The sequence below is a fragment of the Apium graveolens genome, chromosome 11 (genome assembly GCF_009905375.1).
Source record: "Apium graveolens cultivar Ventura chromosome 11, ASM990537v1, whole genome shotgun sequence".
Classification (NCBI taxonomy): Eukaryota; Viridiplantae; Streptophyta; class Magnoliopsida; order Apiales; family Apiaceae; genus Apium; species Apium graveolens.
Window position 1 is genome coordinate 193,158,564 of NC_133657.1, and position 15,140 is coordinate 193,173,703.

The 15,140-nt window shown below is 32.9% G+C and overlaps 3 protein-coding genes across 3 annotated transcripts; all 3 read right to left on the reverse strand.

The window, feature by feature from the left end:
• Window positions 1-2,841: 2,841 nt before the first annotated feature.
• On the reverse strand, window positions 2,842-3,261 carry LOC141696368 (uncharacterized). Its single transcript, XM_074500518.1, has one exon. It carries the CDS (start codon window positions 3,259-3,261, stop codon window positions 2,842-2,844), a length of 420 nt encoding a protein of 139 aa, XP_074356619.1.
• A 324-nt stretch (window positions 3,262-3,585) lies between these two features.
• On the reverse strand, window positions 3,586-4,887 carry LOC141696369 (uncharacterized). The gene is made up of 4 exons (XM_074500519.1): window positions 4,422-4,887; window positions 4,326-4,355; window positions 3,950-4,213; window positions 3,586-3,905 (listed from the first exon to the last, which is right to left on the reverse strand). The coding sequence occupies exons 1-4, from the start codon at window positions 4,885-4,887 to the stop codon at window positions 3,586-3,588; spliced, it is 1,080 nt and encodes a 359-aa protein (XP_074356620.1).
• Window positions 4,888-5,208: 321 nt separating this feature from the next.
• On the reverse strand, window positions 5,209-14,342 carry LOC141696370 (uncharacterized). The gene is made up of 11 exons (XM_074500520.1): window positions 14,315-14,342; window positions 13,483-13,581; window positions 13,290-13,402; window positions 13,021-13,102; window positions 11,388-11,708; window positions 10,648-11,261; window positions 8,449-8,673; window positions 8,159-8,303; window positions 5,823-6,281; window positions 5,452-5,704; window positions 5,209-5,350 (listed from the first exon to the last, which is right to left on the reverse strand). Exons 1-11 carry the CDS (start codon window positions 14,340-14,342, stop codon window positions 5,209-5,211), a joined length of 2,481 nt encoding a protein of 826 aa, XP_074356621.1.
• Window positions 14,343-15,140: the final 798 nt, after the last annotated feature.

Here is a 15,140-nt window from a genome sequence, read left to right on the forward strand (position 1 = left end):
TCCTGATTGATTCTCAAATTATTCATCAATTATCTTATTCAATCTGGTAAGTTGATGTTAATTGATACTTTTTTTTAAATATGTACGATAAAGACCGACAACAATATAATCATGAATGATTATATCATTAATCATCAATTATCTTCCTATCTATTCAATATAATTCTTGAATATATAAGTACAATTTAGATGTAATGGAATATTATATTTTAAATTTTGAGTTAATTAATTAATTAAGGTTAATCAATTAAATTTATCCAATCATCACAATCAAAGTGTTATTAATTCCATTTTTTATCAACTTGTATATTTTTGTTCATAACTCTGTCTGTTTCTCTAATTCATTTAAAAATATGCATAAGATATGAAAATGATATGAATATTTATAACAGAATCTGTTTGATTCTTTCGAAATGGAATTATATATAACATCTTTTTTCAGAACTTTAGAATATACATATTACATTAATGTATTTATCTAAACTATTAAGTTGGGATAATGTGATCAAAATTGTTCCAACATTTAATAAAGACAAATACTGAGAGAATTATGTTTTACACAGAAATTATAAAATAATCCATAGTGTGGTAAATAAGTTTAATAAAAACAAATACGACAATGCGGTTGAATCAGGAAGTTTATCAGTATTCCAATAATTGAAAAATGACATGTCTCATCAATTTAATAGAAATGCAGTAAAAATAAAATGTCTTCAAGCTTCGTTGACGGGAATGGTTCTGCAGCGTCAAATTTGGATTTAGTTACCTCTACCTCAAATAAAAGACATCAGGATAATCAAGATTGACAAAAAGTTTTGTTGACGGAATATTGCTGATCTGCGCTCTTCCTGTTTTTAAGAGCGAAAAATATATATTATTTAAGAGCTAGAAGAAATTCTATAACTTATGAGAAGGCTTACAATTTTAAAGGTTTTTAATATAAAAAATAAGACATTAACCTCGATACATAAAGACTCTAATAGATGCCAGAATCACAATTTTGGGTTCAATTTCAGTAACTTGGTACAATGATTCAAAATTTGTTGGCAAAGAACCGCTAAAACACACTTGGAAGGCCCTCCTAAAACGAATATAATAAAACGTCAAACACTTATGGATGTTCAATAGTGTTAATACGTAAAATATGAAAATTGGAGGATGGCGTAGTATTTTTATAATTGTCAAAAATTTATTGAAGAGTCTTACACGCCATCTGAAATTCTGAAGCGTAACACTTCCTTTTCACCAAATCTTGTCATAATAGATTGTACTGGTTGGGAGTTCAACAATCCCAATAACATCTACAACAATAAACTTAAAGTTAAAAACAATAAATTATAAGCGATTTGTTCTAAAATTTAATACGCAATACCAGTGGAATAAATAGGAAGCTCATCGAGAGTAGAACAATGAAGAGAATTATATAGGAGCGTCACAGGAACCAAATCAAATTTATGGCGCGGTATACTCAAAATTTCCTCAGGTTCCAACACCACCACAGTGATGGGAAGAAACATGATGTAATTTGTAGAACGTACAGGCCTCAAAAACCCAGCAGCTGGAAGAACCTGAACATTCTGATACGTAACAATGTGCCAGGATGAATGATAAAGGAAAACAAATTCCAAAGAGCTAGTGGAACAATTGCAAGTATGTGATTATTCTGCAAAAAAGAAAATCTTAGGATAGAGGCTGGAAAACACAATCATAGATGTGGTATAAGTCATATAGTTATTCAATCAAACCTCACAGTCCAATAGAATAAGATTGTGCCTGACTAAAACACCTTGTCGATTAGTTGATACCCACATTCTTGTCACACGGACCTTCAAAGTCCAAGCAGTATGATTACCATCCAGATTGGATAAATGATGATGGTCCTGCATATCTGAGTAATGAAAAAGTTAATAGATGTTATCAAAAAAGGAGTATGTTAAATGTTCATATCAACAAAGAGGTAATAAATTGTAATTATACTTGAATGTTCTGCCATATGAACTCTGAAATTAGTTTGTGAGTTGGATATATAGTAAAAAAAATCTGAATGTGTGGAGCGTTTAAGACAATCGGCTGTATTTTTAATAAAGATATACATTATCTTTATACTTAAGGTGATAGGCTGATAATTAGTCCATTAAAATCTCAAACAATAGATATCTATTAGAGTTGTATGATGATCCTTAACATCTTACACTAATATTAGCATGGAAAAAAAGATTGTGTTAAAATAGAAGATCAATTAGTAACATAAACGTGATATTAAACAAATATTTAAATATGAGTTAGTTATCTGATGGATGTTGTTTTTATCCCATAATCTTTTTTGATTATCATAATGTCTCCTTATCAATATAAAACATATCACATCTAATTATATTAAGAATTTAATATGCATAAAAAACTATTTGAGAATCTGACTTTTACTTCGCATATGAGCATCAATAACCAATATGACCTGATGTAATTCTAATTTAATAACAAATAATTTCTCAAAGTACCAATTATAATAAAATGATGAGTAACTTAGTCAGGATTATAAATGTGCAATACAAATAACTAATCTGATACATTCTCATCATTTATGCTCGGTAGGTTGTAAAATACTTCTTCATAGACTACATTTGATGTAATATTTGTGGTGGTACCATCATCACTGTCGATGAGAATGTGGAGACCTTCTGGTCTTATAACTCTTGAGATGGCAACGTAGACATAGCCATGAGAAAACACTGCTCTGGGAAGGTATAGACCAATTGTGTCAAGTGATTGGCCCTGGCTCTTATTAATTGTCATTGCATAACAAATCTGGAGTGGGAACTGAATTCTTTTAAACTCAAAAGGCTAGCTGGTATCTGTTGGAATCATCTCTATCCTCGGGATCAAATATTTTGAGCCAACATGAGATCCGCATAATATTTCACACTCAATACTATTCTTCTTGCAGGATATCACAATCATTCGCGTGTCGTTACACAATCCCATAATTTGGTTTAAATTTCTCATAAGCATGACAACGACGCCAACCTTGATGTTTAACTCGTGCTTAGGAATGCAAGGCATATTTAATGAGTTCAGGTACTCTACTGGAAATGCTGATCTGAATTCATTATCTTTATCACCAGCATCATCAATTGAATCCTGACTAAGATATGTGTGTAGAATTCCAAGAATTTTCTCAAGAATGCTGTTATTGATGTCGTCCACCACAACATTAGTTGGTGTTAGGATAGCTCTTGATCTTAGATAAGAATGTGAAGACATGTTTCTTAGAAAATCCGGGTAAGTAATTTCAAAAAGACTTTCTATAGGATTTTACGTGGTATGAACAACATATTGATCTGGAATTTTTATTAGCATTTCACCAGTGTCTGCATCAGGACTAAAGTTCTCAATTTTACCATCGTCAACTAAAAGCTGCCATTTATTGAAATCCGCTATAACTTTATTCTCCATTTATGTATTTCCTGCATGAAGCCGCATATTTTGCTTAAGTAAAAATACTTGGCAAAATTCCCAAATCTTTGATTTATTGAGGGTGGAACCTACTACTTCAGCTCTGGATGCCTTTGGAATCACGGGTAAAATCTACCTATAATCTCCACCAAAAACTACTGTGATACCACCAAATGGCTTCTTTGCTCTCCTTTTGTCAATAGCAGACATTATATCCCTCAAAGAACGGTCAACAGATTCAAAGGCATGACGATGTTGTATTGGTGCTTCATCCCAAATGATCAAATCAGTTTGTTGGATTAATTCTGCAATATCGGTTCCATGTCTGATTCCGGCTGTACTGTCCTGATAAAGTTTCAAAGGAATATGGAATCTTGAATACGCAGTTCTACCACCAGGCAACAATACGACTGTTATTCCATATGAGGCAACATGAAGCACAATCTTTCCTTCTGAAAATGGCGACAATATAATGTCTACCACAGAAATATCTTGCCGCATCCTCCACTTCCATATACAAAGAAAACACCACCTACCTTATTATAAATATTTTGTATGATAGAATCGTAAACGTTCTTCTGTTCAGGGTTGAGCATTCCATGATTCTTTTCATGTAAAATTTTCAGTTCTTCTTTATCATATGAAGTTTCTTCTTGGAGTAGTCTGTTAACAGCATTGCTAAAATAAACTTCACTTGGAAATGGCATTGTCGCGTAGTCCTTCAAACTCTTCCCGATGTCATTAAACAATTTTTCAATTTCTGCGGGCAAAAATATATATGAAGTGTTATGTTAGTTTAAAATTATAATACTTATAATATCTAAAACAGAATTATGTTAATTATTCAGGTAGTATGATAATGAGATATAAACCTGCAAGTACATAATTCTTCAAATCTTCGTCTGATAGGTATAGATAAGGATCATTAAGCATATGTCACCTGATGATGGGAATATCGTCTGACATACATTGCCAATTAGCTTCCCAAAGTCTAAGTGGATCTGAAATAGGACTATATGCCAAAATATTGACAAATATTGCACGTAACTGTGGAGGCAATGATGTATGGGAGTTCTCGGCAATTGCTTCATGCCATTGGTTATCATTTTGTAGAAGACCAAGGGCCGCATATGCTTCCTTGAACGTTTCGTGGATGTGTCCATTAACAGTTTTAAGATCTTCAAAAGACCTGGAACCTTTCTTCCTAAGTAACAACATGTGGAGATATAATAGTTCACCACTTGATGAATGCACTTCAGAGAGTCTCCCAATAACATCTCCTCTTTTCCTTTCTTTCCAGATACCAGGTCGAGGATGCCAAGTAAATTTATTTGGAAATTCAGAATAACTATAATTCCTCGCATTTGGGAAAGTCTGATTTGCATCAAACCATGCTTCTAACTTGGTTTTTTTATATGGCCTTGTCGTAAACATCCTTCAAGACATCTCCATCCTTAAACGAAACATGCTTCTCGCCTGGTAAATGTATCGGTAATCTCTCTACCGATGGCCAACAAGAATGAATGTCAAAAGCAAATATCCTCCAAGATGTTTCTGACACGCAAACATATCTCCCATCCAAATAATGTTTTACCTCATCAATCGGACCTTTTGGTGCTTTTTTAGGATTATTGCAGAAATATCTGTACGTGTTTTCCTCAATCACATTGTTGTCGTGTCATGACCCTTTAGAAAGTATTTGAAAAGGTACTTTAATAATCTTGAATTATTGCAAATCTCCAGATTCATGTGACATTAAAAATGCACCAAAAGATCGTGATTTAATGGGACAACAAAGCGATTATCAAGATTGACCCCCTTCTTGTTAATGGTAATTCCAGTCCTCCTTTTATATATGGGGAATCCACGCTCATCAAAAAATGTATGAGAATTATACCTGTAACAAAATATATTTAAAATTATAAAAAATCTCGTAATAAAACTGGAGGCTATTAACAAAGTAAAGTATTTATAATTTAAGGATCTTAATGAAAATACAGCTTAGGAAAATGCTTTATACAGTTGTCTTTGACCATGCATGGAGATTTAGTATAATCAGGACCACATGGTTCGTGGATCATATAATTGCTCACGACATTATATCCAACTAGATCAATTTCTGGATCAGGAATTTCAACTGATACCATTTTATCAATTTGCTCAATTATTTTAGGTTTATCGTCGGGGTGCAACCAAATTAATATATGAGTGTGAGGCAATTCACGCTTCTGGAATTCAATTACATGCATTACTATGGAAATATTGTAGAAAAACGGTTAGTACCAAGCAAAATATATACTAAAAGTGCATTTTGATAGAACAATTTAGGAATAATAAAATGAGTATAAAAAACTTAGCGAAAATGATACCTCCTATACATCTGCCAAAACAATTTTTCTTTCTAATCATATTCATAAGTTGATCAACCTTCATTTTAAAGACTCTGGCTACAACATCAGGTGCATCAGCAACATCAACACCAGGCATATGTTTTAACATGCGCTGAATTTCGGGCCATTTTGTATTAGTGGTCATAGTAAGGAACAATGAAGGATGTCCTAAAGTTCGACATATTTCTAATGAGTCTTTAAAATACTGAGTCATATAGCGCTTACTTCCGGTGAATGAAGCGGGAAGAATGATTGCTTTACCAATATTGGATGGATTTTTATCTCCCCTTTGCATTGCATCTTTGATATTATGGTAGAGATCAGATCTTATAGTAGTTTGATGGTCTCTAATCCAGTCCAATATGTACTGCTCAATTGCGGTGAAAGCATCCACAACATATTGTTGCCATAAACGACCTCCAAGATGTGGTGTCAAACCTGTTATAGTAAAAGGTATAAATGAATCGAATATAAACTAATTATCACAAAGTTGAACAGCTAAATGAGAAATTATACTTCTGTTAAATAGAAAATTTGTACCTTCTGAAAGACGTATCATTAGTTTATAATTATAAAACTCTCTCATTGTAATATACTTTCTATCACCTTTTTCGTCAAGATCTTCAGATTCGGTAACTACTACGTCTCTCTTAGAAAGCTTCACAGGTCTATTTAATGGGATCTCACGGTAATATCCAATATCTCCGTGAGGGAAAGTAATGGATATTGAAGTTGCATGAAACGTGGATCGGTCTCAAAAATCTTCTGTAATCTGTCAATTCTAGAATCAATGACAATATCTCGACAGCCTTTTGCATAAGGAGAAGTAACGATCAATCATGCTACCTCATCTGATGGAGCAATGTGATTTGGTCGGCCACTTGCTGAACTCGATGAAATCAGAACCAATTTAAACTCATCTACTGCATTTTGCGTTGTAACGTCCGGGAAATATTATGTAATTATTTGTATCAATAAATAATTGTTATGTGATTTTATGTGAATTTGGTGAATTATTTGATGATTGATATTAATATTTGGATGTGTATTTCTGATAAAAAGTTAAATATTTTAATTTTTTTAATTATCCAGAATTAAATGTAGATAATTTTGGTATTTTCTGGTAATTTTTGGATTGCTGAATGATTTTATAAGAATTTATAGAATTAATAATGATTATTTTTACGTGATTATAAAAATTACTTTTAAAATCAGAAATCGTCCCACTTCAACCGTTTTTGCGTTTTTGCGTCCCGAAACTCTTCCGAAAACTTCTTCCTAACCTAATCTGATAATTTTGAACACTTTTCGTATTTTGACTTTTTCGATTCGGGGTACGGTTTGACCTGTACGAGTCCCGGTGTGAAATTTTCGATACGCAAATCGTTTTATATATCGATAAGAATCCATATTCTCAAAAGGCGAGACATTATTACCTTATTTTTGTATAAAGTGTTTTATAAGAGACTCTATTTTGATAATTATCCAAATCTGGTATTAAAATTGTATCGTCTTTATAGTTACTTAGCAGCTAAGTAACCTAATTTTGGATCCGATATGTAAATGTAATTATCGAATTATTAAATAAATAAGATATGTGATGGTTTCGTCAGTGTTGTGTTGCTGTATTACCAATTGTTTGTGATTTGTTAGAGGCGAAGATTAATTTTATAATTAATTATCAAGCTATATGAATTTAATTCATTTTTTCAAGTAATTTTAATGAATATTTATTCTTACAAATGCTAAAATTGTTTCTAAAATTATTTTTGTTATTTTATAATTTCATTTATTATTTTTAGGAGTTTATAAAAGTTAGAAATCGGTATTTTATTGATTATTTAACTTTAAATAATTTTCTGATTTTAATTAATTGTAAAATCAGTATTTAATTCCAAAATTCTTCAAAAAAAATTCGAAGTTCATATTTTATTTAGTTTCGAATATTTCGAGAATTTTAAAATTTGTTTGGAGATTTTTGGAATTTATTTCACCTGCGCGTCGACCTGTTTAATTGATAAAAGCGGGAATGAATTCCGTTTCAAAATTTGTTTAAAAATTTACAAAAATTTTATTTTTTAGTTTTAATTGATTCGGGAGTTTTGAAATATATTTGGAGTTATTTCAATCTATTTTACCCACGTATTGTATCGTTAAAATAATTAAATTGCAGGTTAGACATACATTAGTCGCGGGACTGTATTGAAATTGATAATTAAATAAAAAAAGGGGTGGTGGGCAGCCTTGTTCGGGTTTAACCCGTTTTCCTCTTCTGTGTTCATTGTCTCCTCTCTCGATCGATTTGTGCTCCTCACAGTCGATTTCTTCTTTGCCTCTCTCTCTCTCGATCCTCTTCCTTTCTCCCCTTTCCCTTTCCTTCCTCCGCCTGCTCTCTGTTCCGGTGAGTTCACCGCCACCCCTCTTTCTTTTCTCCGGCGAAATCGCCACCCCTGCCTTCTTCTTTTTTGTCAATTTTTGTAAATACATGAATATATATACATATTTATATGTGTGTGTATAGCCTCGTGTGTGTGTGTTCAATGTCGTGTGTGTTCAGTGTCGTGTGTGTTCAGTGTTGTGTGTGTGGTGTTTATACTGGCGGTACCGTCGTGTAGCCGTCTGGTTCTTGTTTCTTCCGACCTGTTTTAGTTATTGATGGTAGTGTTTGTGGTTTCCGTGCTGTGTTCCGATTTGATTCTCGGATGTGTTCCGGTTTCCGGTGACCATCACCGCCGCCCACGCGTGTGGCGCGTGTTGGTGGCGTGAGGTTGTCCGACTGCTGCCTGTGTTCTGTTCCTAGTTGTGTTGCGCGTATGCGCGTGTTGCTATGCTGGTTTTCGAAAATTTTTATTTATTTAATTATTTTATTTATTTACAGGAAATTATTAAATAAATATTCGTGAAATAAAAATGAATTTCGTGCGGGAAATTATATATTTAATCGGTGAGGTTCGTATGGAAACCCGAAATTATCGGGTACCGACGAACTTTACCGCCGTCGGCGATGAGCCTCGGCGAGCCGACGGTGGGCGATGATGATTTTTATCTGAGTCCTACATTTATTATTAAAATAACATTAGTTCGGTAAAAATTTATTTACGAAACGAAAAATACAAACAAAACCGAAAAAGTACGGATGATAATAAGAAATAATTGAAATTGTAATGGTGTTTGGGATTGCAAATTGGATTGGATGTTGTTGCTGTTGATTGTGATGGACGTCGAATTGTTCGACGGGTAGGCCGATAAACAAAGGAGACGTTGCCCGAGTTTCGGGAAACTGATTCCAAAAATACGGGAACGTAACATGTAATTATCGAAGACGTCGAACGAGGATATATAATTGAATGTTACGAAACCTACTTTCGTGACGTGACAAGATATTTTGTGAATAATCGATTACCCTATTTTCGAAATAACAAATATACGTATTTTCCGAAAATAAATACCGAACCGAGTCTTGAAGATGTGAACCCTAATTGCTATGTGTATTTTAATAATACATATAAATATAAGTTGGAATATGAAATCGCATGGGTAGAGGTGATAGTGGTATTAAGTTGAGCTTAAGCGAAACGATTATCTGAATTAGGATATTTTAACCATGTAGGTCCTAGACGGAAAATCCGAGTATCGACATCGGACTAGGAACGATCTAGTGATTAGACGTCGAGGTCAACGAAGTTCCAATTGAAGGGCCTGAATGTTGGAATCGTACCCAGAATGGGATAGTCGTTTGACGATAAGGCCGAACGATCAAGTCGAATCAAAATCAACTAGTAATAGCGATTTAAGCTTATTGAGGCAAGTATTCCTGATTTTTTCTTTTAAAATACTGCAAATATTTATTCGTTCCTATTCTAAGTTCAGGATAGTTAACTGTTTTATATTTTGCTACAATTACTCTGATTATGCATGATCCTTGTATTCTTGTTCCTATAATTCGATTGCTCTCTTGAGCAAATACCCATTCTTTCGGGTTATTTGCGAACCCTAAATTGGGATGTTTTGAATTCAAAATGATTTGACATCAAAATACTCCATGGGTTGGATAATGATGATGTGTGGGATTAAGTTTTACTTAATCCTAAGGACCGGAATATGACCGGTGCCTTGAGATGGGCCGTAGAGCCTGGGGACCCGATTGGATCTATACAGGTGGTATAGATCTGCATTATATACTGACTGATCAGCAGGATATAGATGCGAATTAGTGTCCAATCTAATTTATTGTTGATCTCCATTAACAGCATTCTCTCTCAAAAGGTTTTATGATTCCAAAATCAGACAAAACCCCGTTCTAGAGAAGAATTTGGGAACCGCTTGTCACTTTTGGACTTATAGTTGAAGGCGGGTGACAATCATCGTTTATTCGCTCACTCACTCAAATAAATAAAATTGTTTAAAATTGTTTTAAGATTTTTTCCGGAAGTTTTTCCTTTGGTATTAATGCTTGAAACTCAAATTATATACTTGCTGGGCATTTTTGGCTCACTCTTGCTTTGTAAATTCTTATTTCTGGCAGAAATAAATAAGGATAAAAGTGAATAGCTTTGATAGACAACAGAAGTTAGAGAAATCTCCGCTGCGAGAGGTTGAAGAAGTTAGAAGAATATGACAAGAGCATTAGTACAAAGGTATTTATACTTGTATTCTAGTTGTTGTGAGTTGTAGAAGGTTAGATTCTTATTTCATACCATACCCTGTAAACGATCCGGATTCAAGGGGTTATTTATTTATTTCTTTATTTTATGTAATGATTGTTTAGTGACACCAAATCTTGACCCCGGATTTGGGTTGTTACATGCCTAACCCTTTTGCGAGCCATACGAAAACCTTTAACCAACCTGTTATGCTCATCCAACATATGCAACAAAGATTGTACAATTTCTTCATTAACAGCAACCCTGCCACCATTAACTGTATTGATCCTGTTGTTGATTTCGTCCTCTGTGTCATAGATATAAAGCTGACAAATCTTTGGAGTGTTATAGTCTGTTGGGACCAGACTTCCTATATTATGGTAATTAACACCTTGGACCTTGAAGCAATATGGCGCACCACCTCTGTTTATTGAATGGTCAATCTTTCCTCCAGTAGAACTCATGGCAAACATGCAGTTGTAAAACCTTATGTTTTGTTTGAAATGCTTAAAATGAACACCACCAGTAAGGAGAGTACCCAGAGGTTCAGGAGGCTGTTTCTCCTTATCCAGTATGACTTGACCATTTTTACAACAAAGAGAAAATGTTGGTGGCTTAGTAGGAGAACTCTTATTGTTTTTTTCGTGATTCCACATGACAGCATCACATTTCGAACAGAGTTTATCAGGAGCTCCAAGATCCAAGTATCTGTCCCACATAGATTGATTATTGCTCAAATATTCTTCATCAATATCCTCAATATCACTTGCCATGTCTGTCGAAAAAAATGCAAATTTTTAAAAATCATCATTGAGCAAAAGTAGGTGATGCTTCAGACAGTAAAATAATTATTAATGTCCTGCAGAATTAAACAAATTATTTGAAAATAAATAATTAATACCTCTACATATTGTATCACTGTCGATAGTAACATTGTCATCAACATCGTTGAACTCATTCATTAAATTTTTTCGCCTAGAACTTTCACCTTTTTCAAATGTACTCTTTATATTTGTTGTATTGAACAATGAAGGACCTGGTAATAGTTTTCCACAAAACTTTGTTGAAGGATTTTGTTCTTCTTCACTGTCAGCAACAATTTTCTTTTTGACACCTTTTTGTTTGTGATCGGTTGTCACACAGGATTCAGGAACTGAGAATATGAGAGAACTGTTTCCACTGCTGTTAATATTCTGAATTTCTGCATTTTTACTATTATGTTCTGCATGATATACATTAGTAGATGCAGAGTATTAAACATGACACATTGTTTAAATAATCCTTCAGAGTTTTGTAATTCAGGAATAAGCCGCAAATTTTGATACCTTTGACAGGAACGTTTGGCGATATTATGCGTAGAAATTAATTTGTACTTTGTTCACATGATTGAGAAGAGGAATACATTCCTGAAAAAATATTTTACAGAATACTGAAATTTTTAGAATTTGACATAATTTCATAATCAACTGATACATTCAGAATTGCATTTTATTGTTTAAAAAATTACCTAATTACTGTGTATTAGTTGCAGAAGAAAACTGAATATTAGGCGATGACGTACATTGTTCGGATATTTTTCTCAAATCTGGTAAGGTGCTACGAAATACACCGAGATTTTCTTTGTTGAAATTCTTTGGACGAATCCTAACTTTATGCACTACATAGAAGATGGGAAACATATTTTAGCATCTGCGCTGATAAACACTCATACATAGACTGAAATAAGAAGTTAATGAAAGTAATGAAAATTAACCTGATTTTAAATTCGATGGAATATTAGGAGATATATTTTGATCAAATCTTGATAGAGGACTCAGCGGACACGATTGTGATTTTTTTACCGCAACAGGCTGTATCATAGATCTATTGTACATTGTCGCAACTATTCCCACAAAATCCACAATTTCAAAAGCAATTTAATAACAGATGTATCAGAAAAATGAGATATATCAAGAATTATACCATTAGGTTCTTCTGAAACAAATTATGTGGCTTTCAAGATTTTCTGCAAGAGAGGTCTGCAGAACACTTTGCGTCTGCTGTGTTAACCTGTGAATTCTGAGATGAAATACTACCTGAAGCATGTCTCCGCTATAAATTTTGGCCTAATAGATGTTAAAAATAGTAATCGTGAAATAAATCCAACTAAATTTTACCTCTTGACGATCTTAACGATATATCAGGTGGCACACGTTCATCCAGTTCTTGATAGAGGAGTTCTCATTGGATGGCCTATATTATTAACTGAAACACAACAAATATAGGCAAATTGATGGCACAATTATAAAAAGGTATGATACATCTCAGAATGGAGTGAGAATGATACCATTATTGTGCTTTGGTGTCATTCTATTGCTTTCTCCATCTGCTAAGGTGTTATGAAAAACACCGAGATCTTGGTTGTTCAAATTCTTTGAACGAATTCTTACTTTTTGCACTACATAGAAGATGAAAAATAAATGGAAGCATGAAACATGACCAACATCTCCTAATAGGCTGGAATAAGATGTTGATCAAACTATTTTAAAATTAACCTGGTTTTGAGGCTGCTGAAATATTAGGAGATATATTTTCATCAAATATTGAAAGAGAACTCTTTAGAACACTTTGTGGTTGCTGTTTTAAACGTGTAAACTGAGATAAAACAGTAACTGTATGAAGTTGTTAATCAGTAGTAATTGGTAAAGTCCATCCTTATTTTACCTATTGATGATCTTAACAATATATTAGGCCTAAATTATTAACAGCAACATAACATATATAATAAATGATCGAAGACAAAATTGGAAAAAATATATAATACCAATAAGAATGGATAAAGAATGATACCATTATTGTACTTTGATGTCATTCTATTGCTTTCCAGATTTGCTGCAACTCCGCTATGCAAAACACCTTTCAAAAACTGTCTTATTCCTGAGTTAATAGAAAATTCAAGTCACAATTATAAATGTACGTATTAAAAGAATCAGACGGATAAACAATGATACAAATACCTTGTTTTGGTATCACGCTTTGATCAATCATTGATTGCGGAGTTGTTACAGAATGACCTATTTTATTATTAACAGCAACACGGCACATATATGCTAAACCTGAAGACATCATTACAAAAACTATATAATAACAATAAGAATGGATGAAGAATAATACAATTGATGTACTCTGATGTCATTCTATTGCTTTCCAGATTGCAGCAACTCTACTATGAAACACACCTTTCGAAAACTGTCTTATTCCTGAATGTTAATAGAAACTTCAGGACACATTTATCAATCCATGTATAAAATCAATCAGGCGGATAAACAATGAGACCAATACCCTGTTCTGGTGTCACGCTTTGATCAATATTGATAACAGAGTTCTTACAGAATGACCTATTTTATTAACATAAGCACATCAAATATATGTATAACAATGTACATTATCATTACTCATATGCTCAGTCGGAGAAGATACATGGTATGTTACATAACATGGTCTGTCAAACATATATACACATCAACCAATCTGAAATTCTTTAGAGAAAGCTTACGTGTATCATATCTGTTCACTGAATTTGTGAGATTCTTGTCCACATTCTTCCCACGCGTACGATGTTTGACAAGCTAAATTAATACATGAACATTATTATCACTTTCAATAAACGAATCAGAAATTAAATTAAAGTGTACACTACCTTGATTCTCTGGTTCTGATGGATTTTTAAACACATTTTCAACATTGCGTCCACGAACACGTCATTTTGAACCTTTAAGAAAATCATAATCAAATCAGATATCTGCAAAACGATGTTATTATAAGTAAACTGACAAAGGAGATGAATACCTGATGTACTTGTTCCTCGAGAATCCATCTGGATATATTCAGTAAATCATGAACCTGGTTTTAACAGATGAACAACATATTTTGTAAACTTGTATGACGAACATGATACACATCAAATCTTCATCAAGAATTTTATGAAAAAATTAGGTCATGCTTGCAAAGAATGAGAGAGAATAAGGAAACCAATCATTATCATTGAATTAGTGTTGTAACAGATGTGAGAAAATCATGCAAATCTTTCCTTAGATAAGATGTTTAAATTTTAAAATTCAAAAAATTTCCATGTTTAGTGTTTTGATGGGTAAAAAAATGGGTAAACTTATATGGATATATCCATGGATATATAGATTTTATACTTAATATGGGTCATGGGTAAATTTATTTACCCATTGGGTAAATTTTGTGGATATATCCATGGATCTAGTGATTTTATAATTAATATGGGTTATGGGTAAAAAAATTTACTCATTTGGAAAATGGGTAAATTAAGGAGTACACTTTAAGAATATATAGATGTGGAATAAAAATTTATTTTTTTATTTTGCACACTCGCATTTTTTATTATATTTCTTTATTTCGAGTTAAAGCTGATAAGTTAACTTTAAATAAAATCATACAAGCGTAGGATTAAATGGCATTTTGGTCAATCAACTGACCAAAAACTTCCAATTACGTCAACCAACTCAAAAAAATTCATTAAAACTATTTTACTCTTAAAAAATTTTAGTAAAATTATTTTACTCTTAAAAATTTTCATTCAGGTCACTCGACGTTAAATTCCGTAAAAAAATTGACCGATTGCTGACTATATTTAATGACTTGGTTT

Excerpts from the sequence above, each read along its gene's own strand:
- LOC141696368 (XM_074500518.1), bottom strand. The coding sequence starts at position 3,261 with ATGTCTTCACATTCTTATCTAAGATCAAGAGCTATCCTAACACCAACT.
- LOC141696370 (XM_074500520.1), bottom strand. The coding sequence starts at position 14,342 with ATGGATTCTCGAGGAACAAGTACATCAG. Across the intron at positions 13,582-14,314 it reads TCGAGGAACAAGTACATCAG|GTTTAGCATATATGTGCCGT; the intron begins GTATTCATCTCC and ends TGATGTCTTCAG. Across the intron at positions 11,709-13,020 it reads TTCAGCAGCCTCAAAACCAG|AACATAATAGTAAAAATGCA; the intron begins GTTAATTTTAAA and ends TATATCATGCAG.
- LOC141696369 (XM_074500519.1), bottom strand. The coding sequence starts at position 4,887 with ATGTTTACGACAAGGCCATATAAAAAAACCAAGTTAGAAGCATGGTTT. Across the intron at positions 4,356-4,421 it reads TTGGGAAGCTAATTGGCAAT|ACGAAGATTTGAAGAATTAT; the intron begins GTATGTCAGACG and ends TATACCTATCAG. Across the intron at positions 4,214-4,325 it reads GAAGAATTATGTACTTGCAG|AAATTGAAAAATTGTTTAAT; the intron begins GTTTATATCTCA and ends TTTTGCCCGCAG.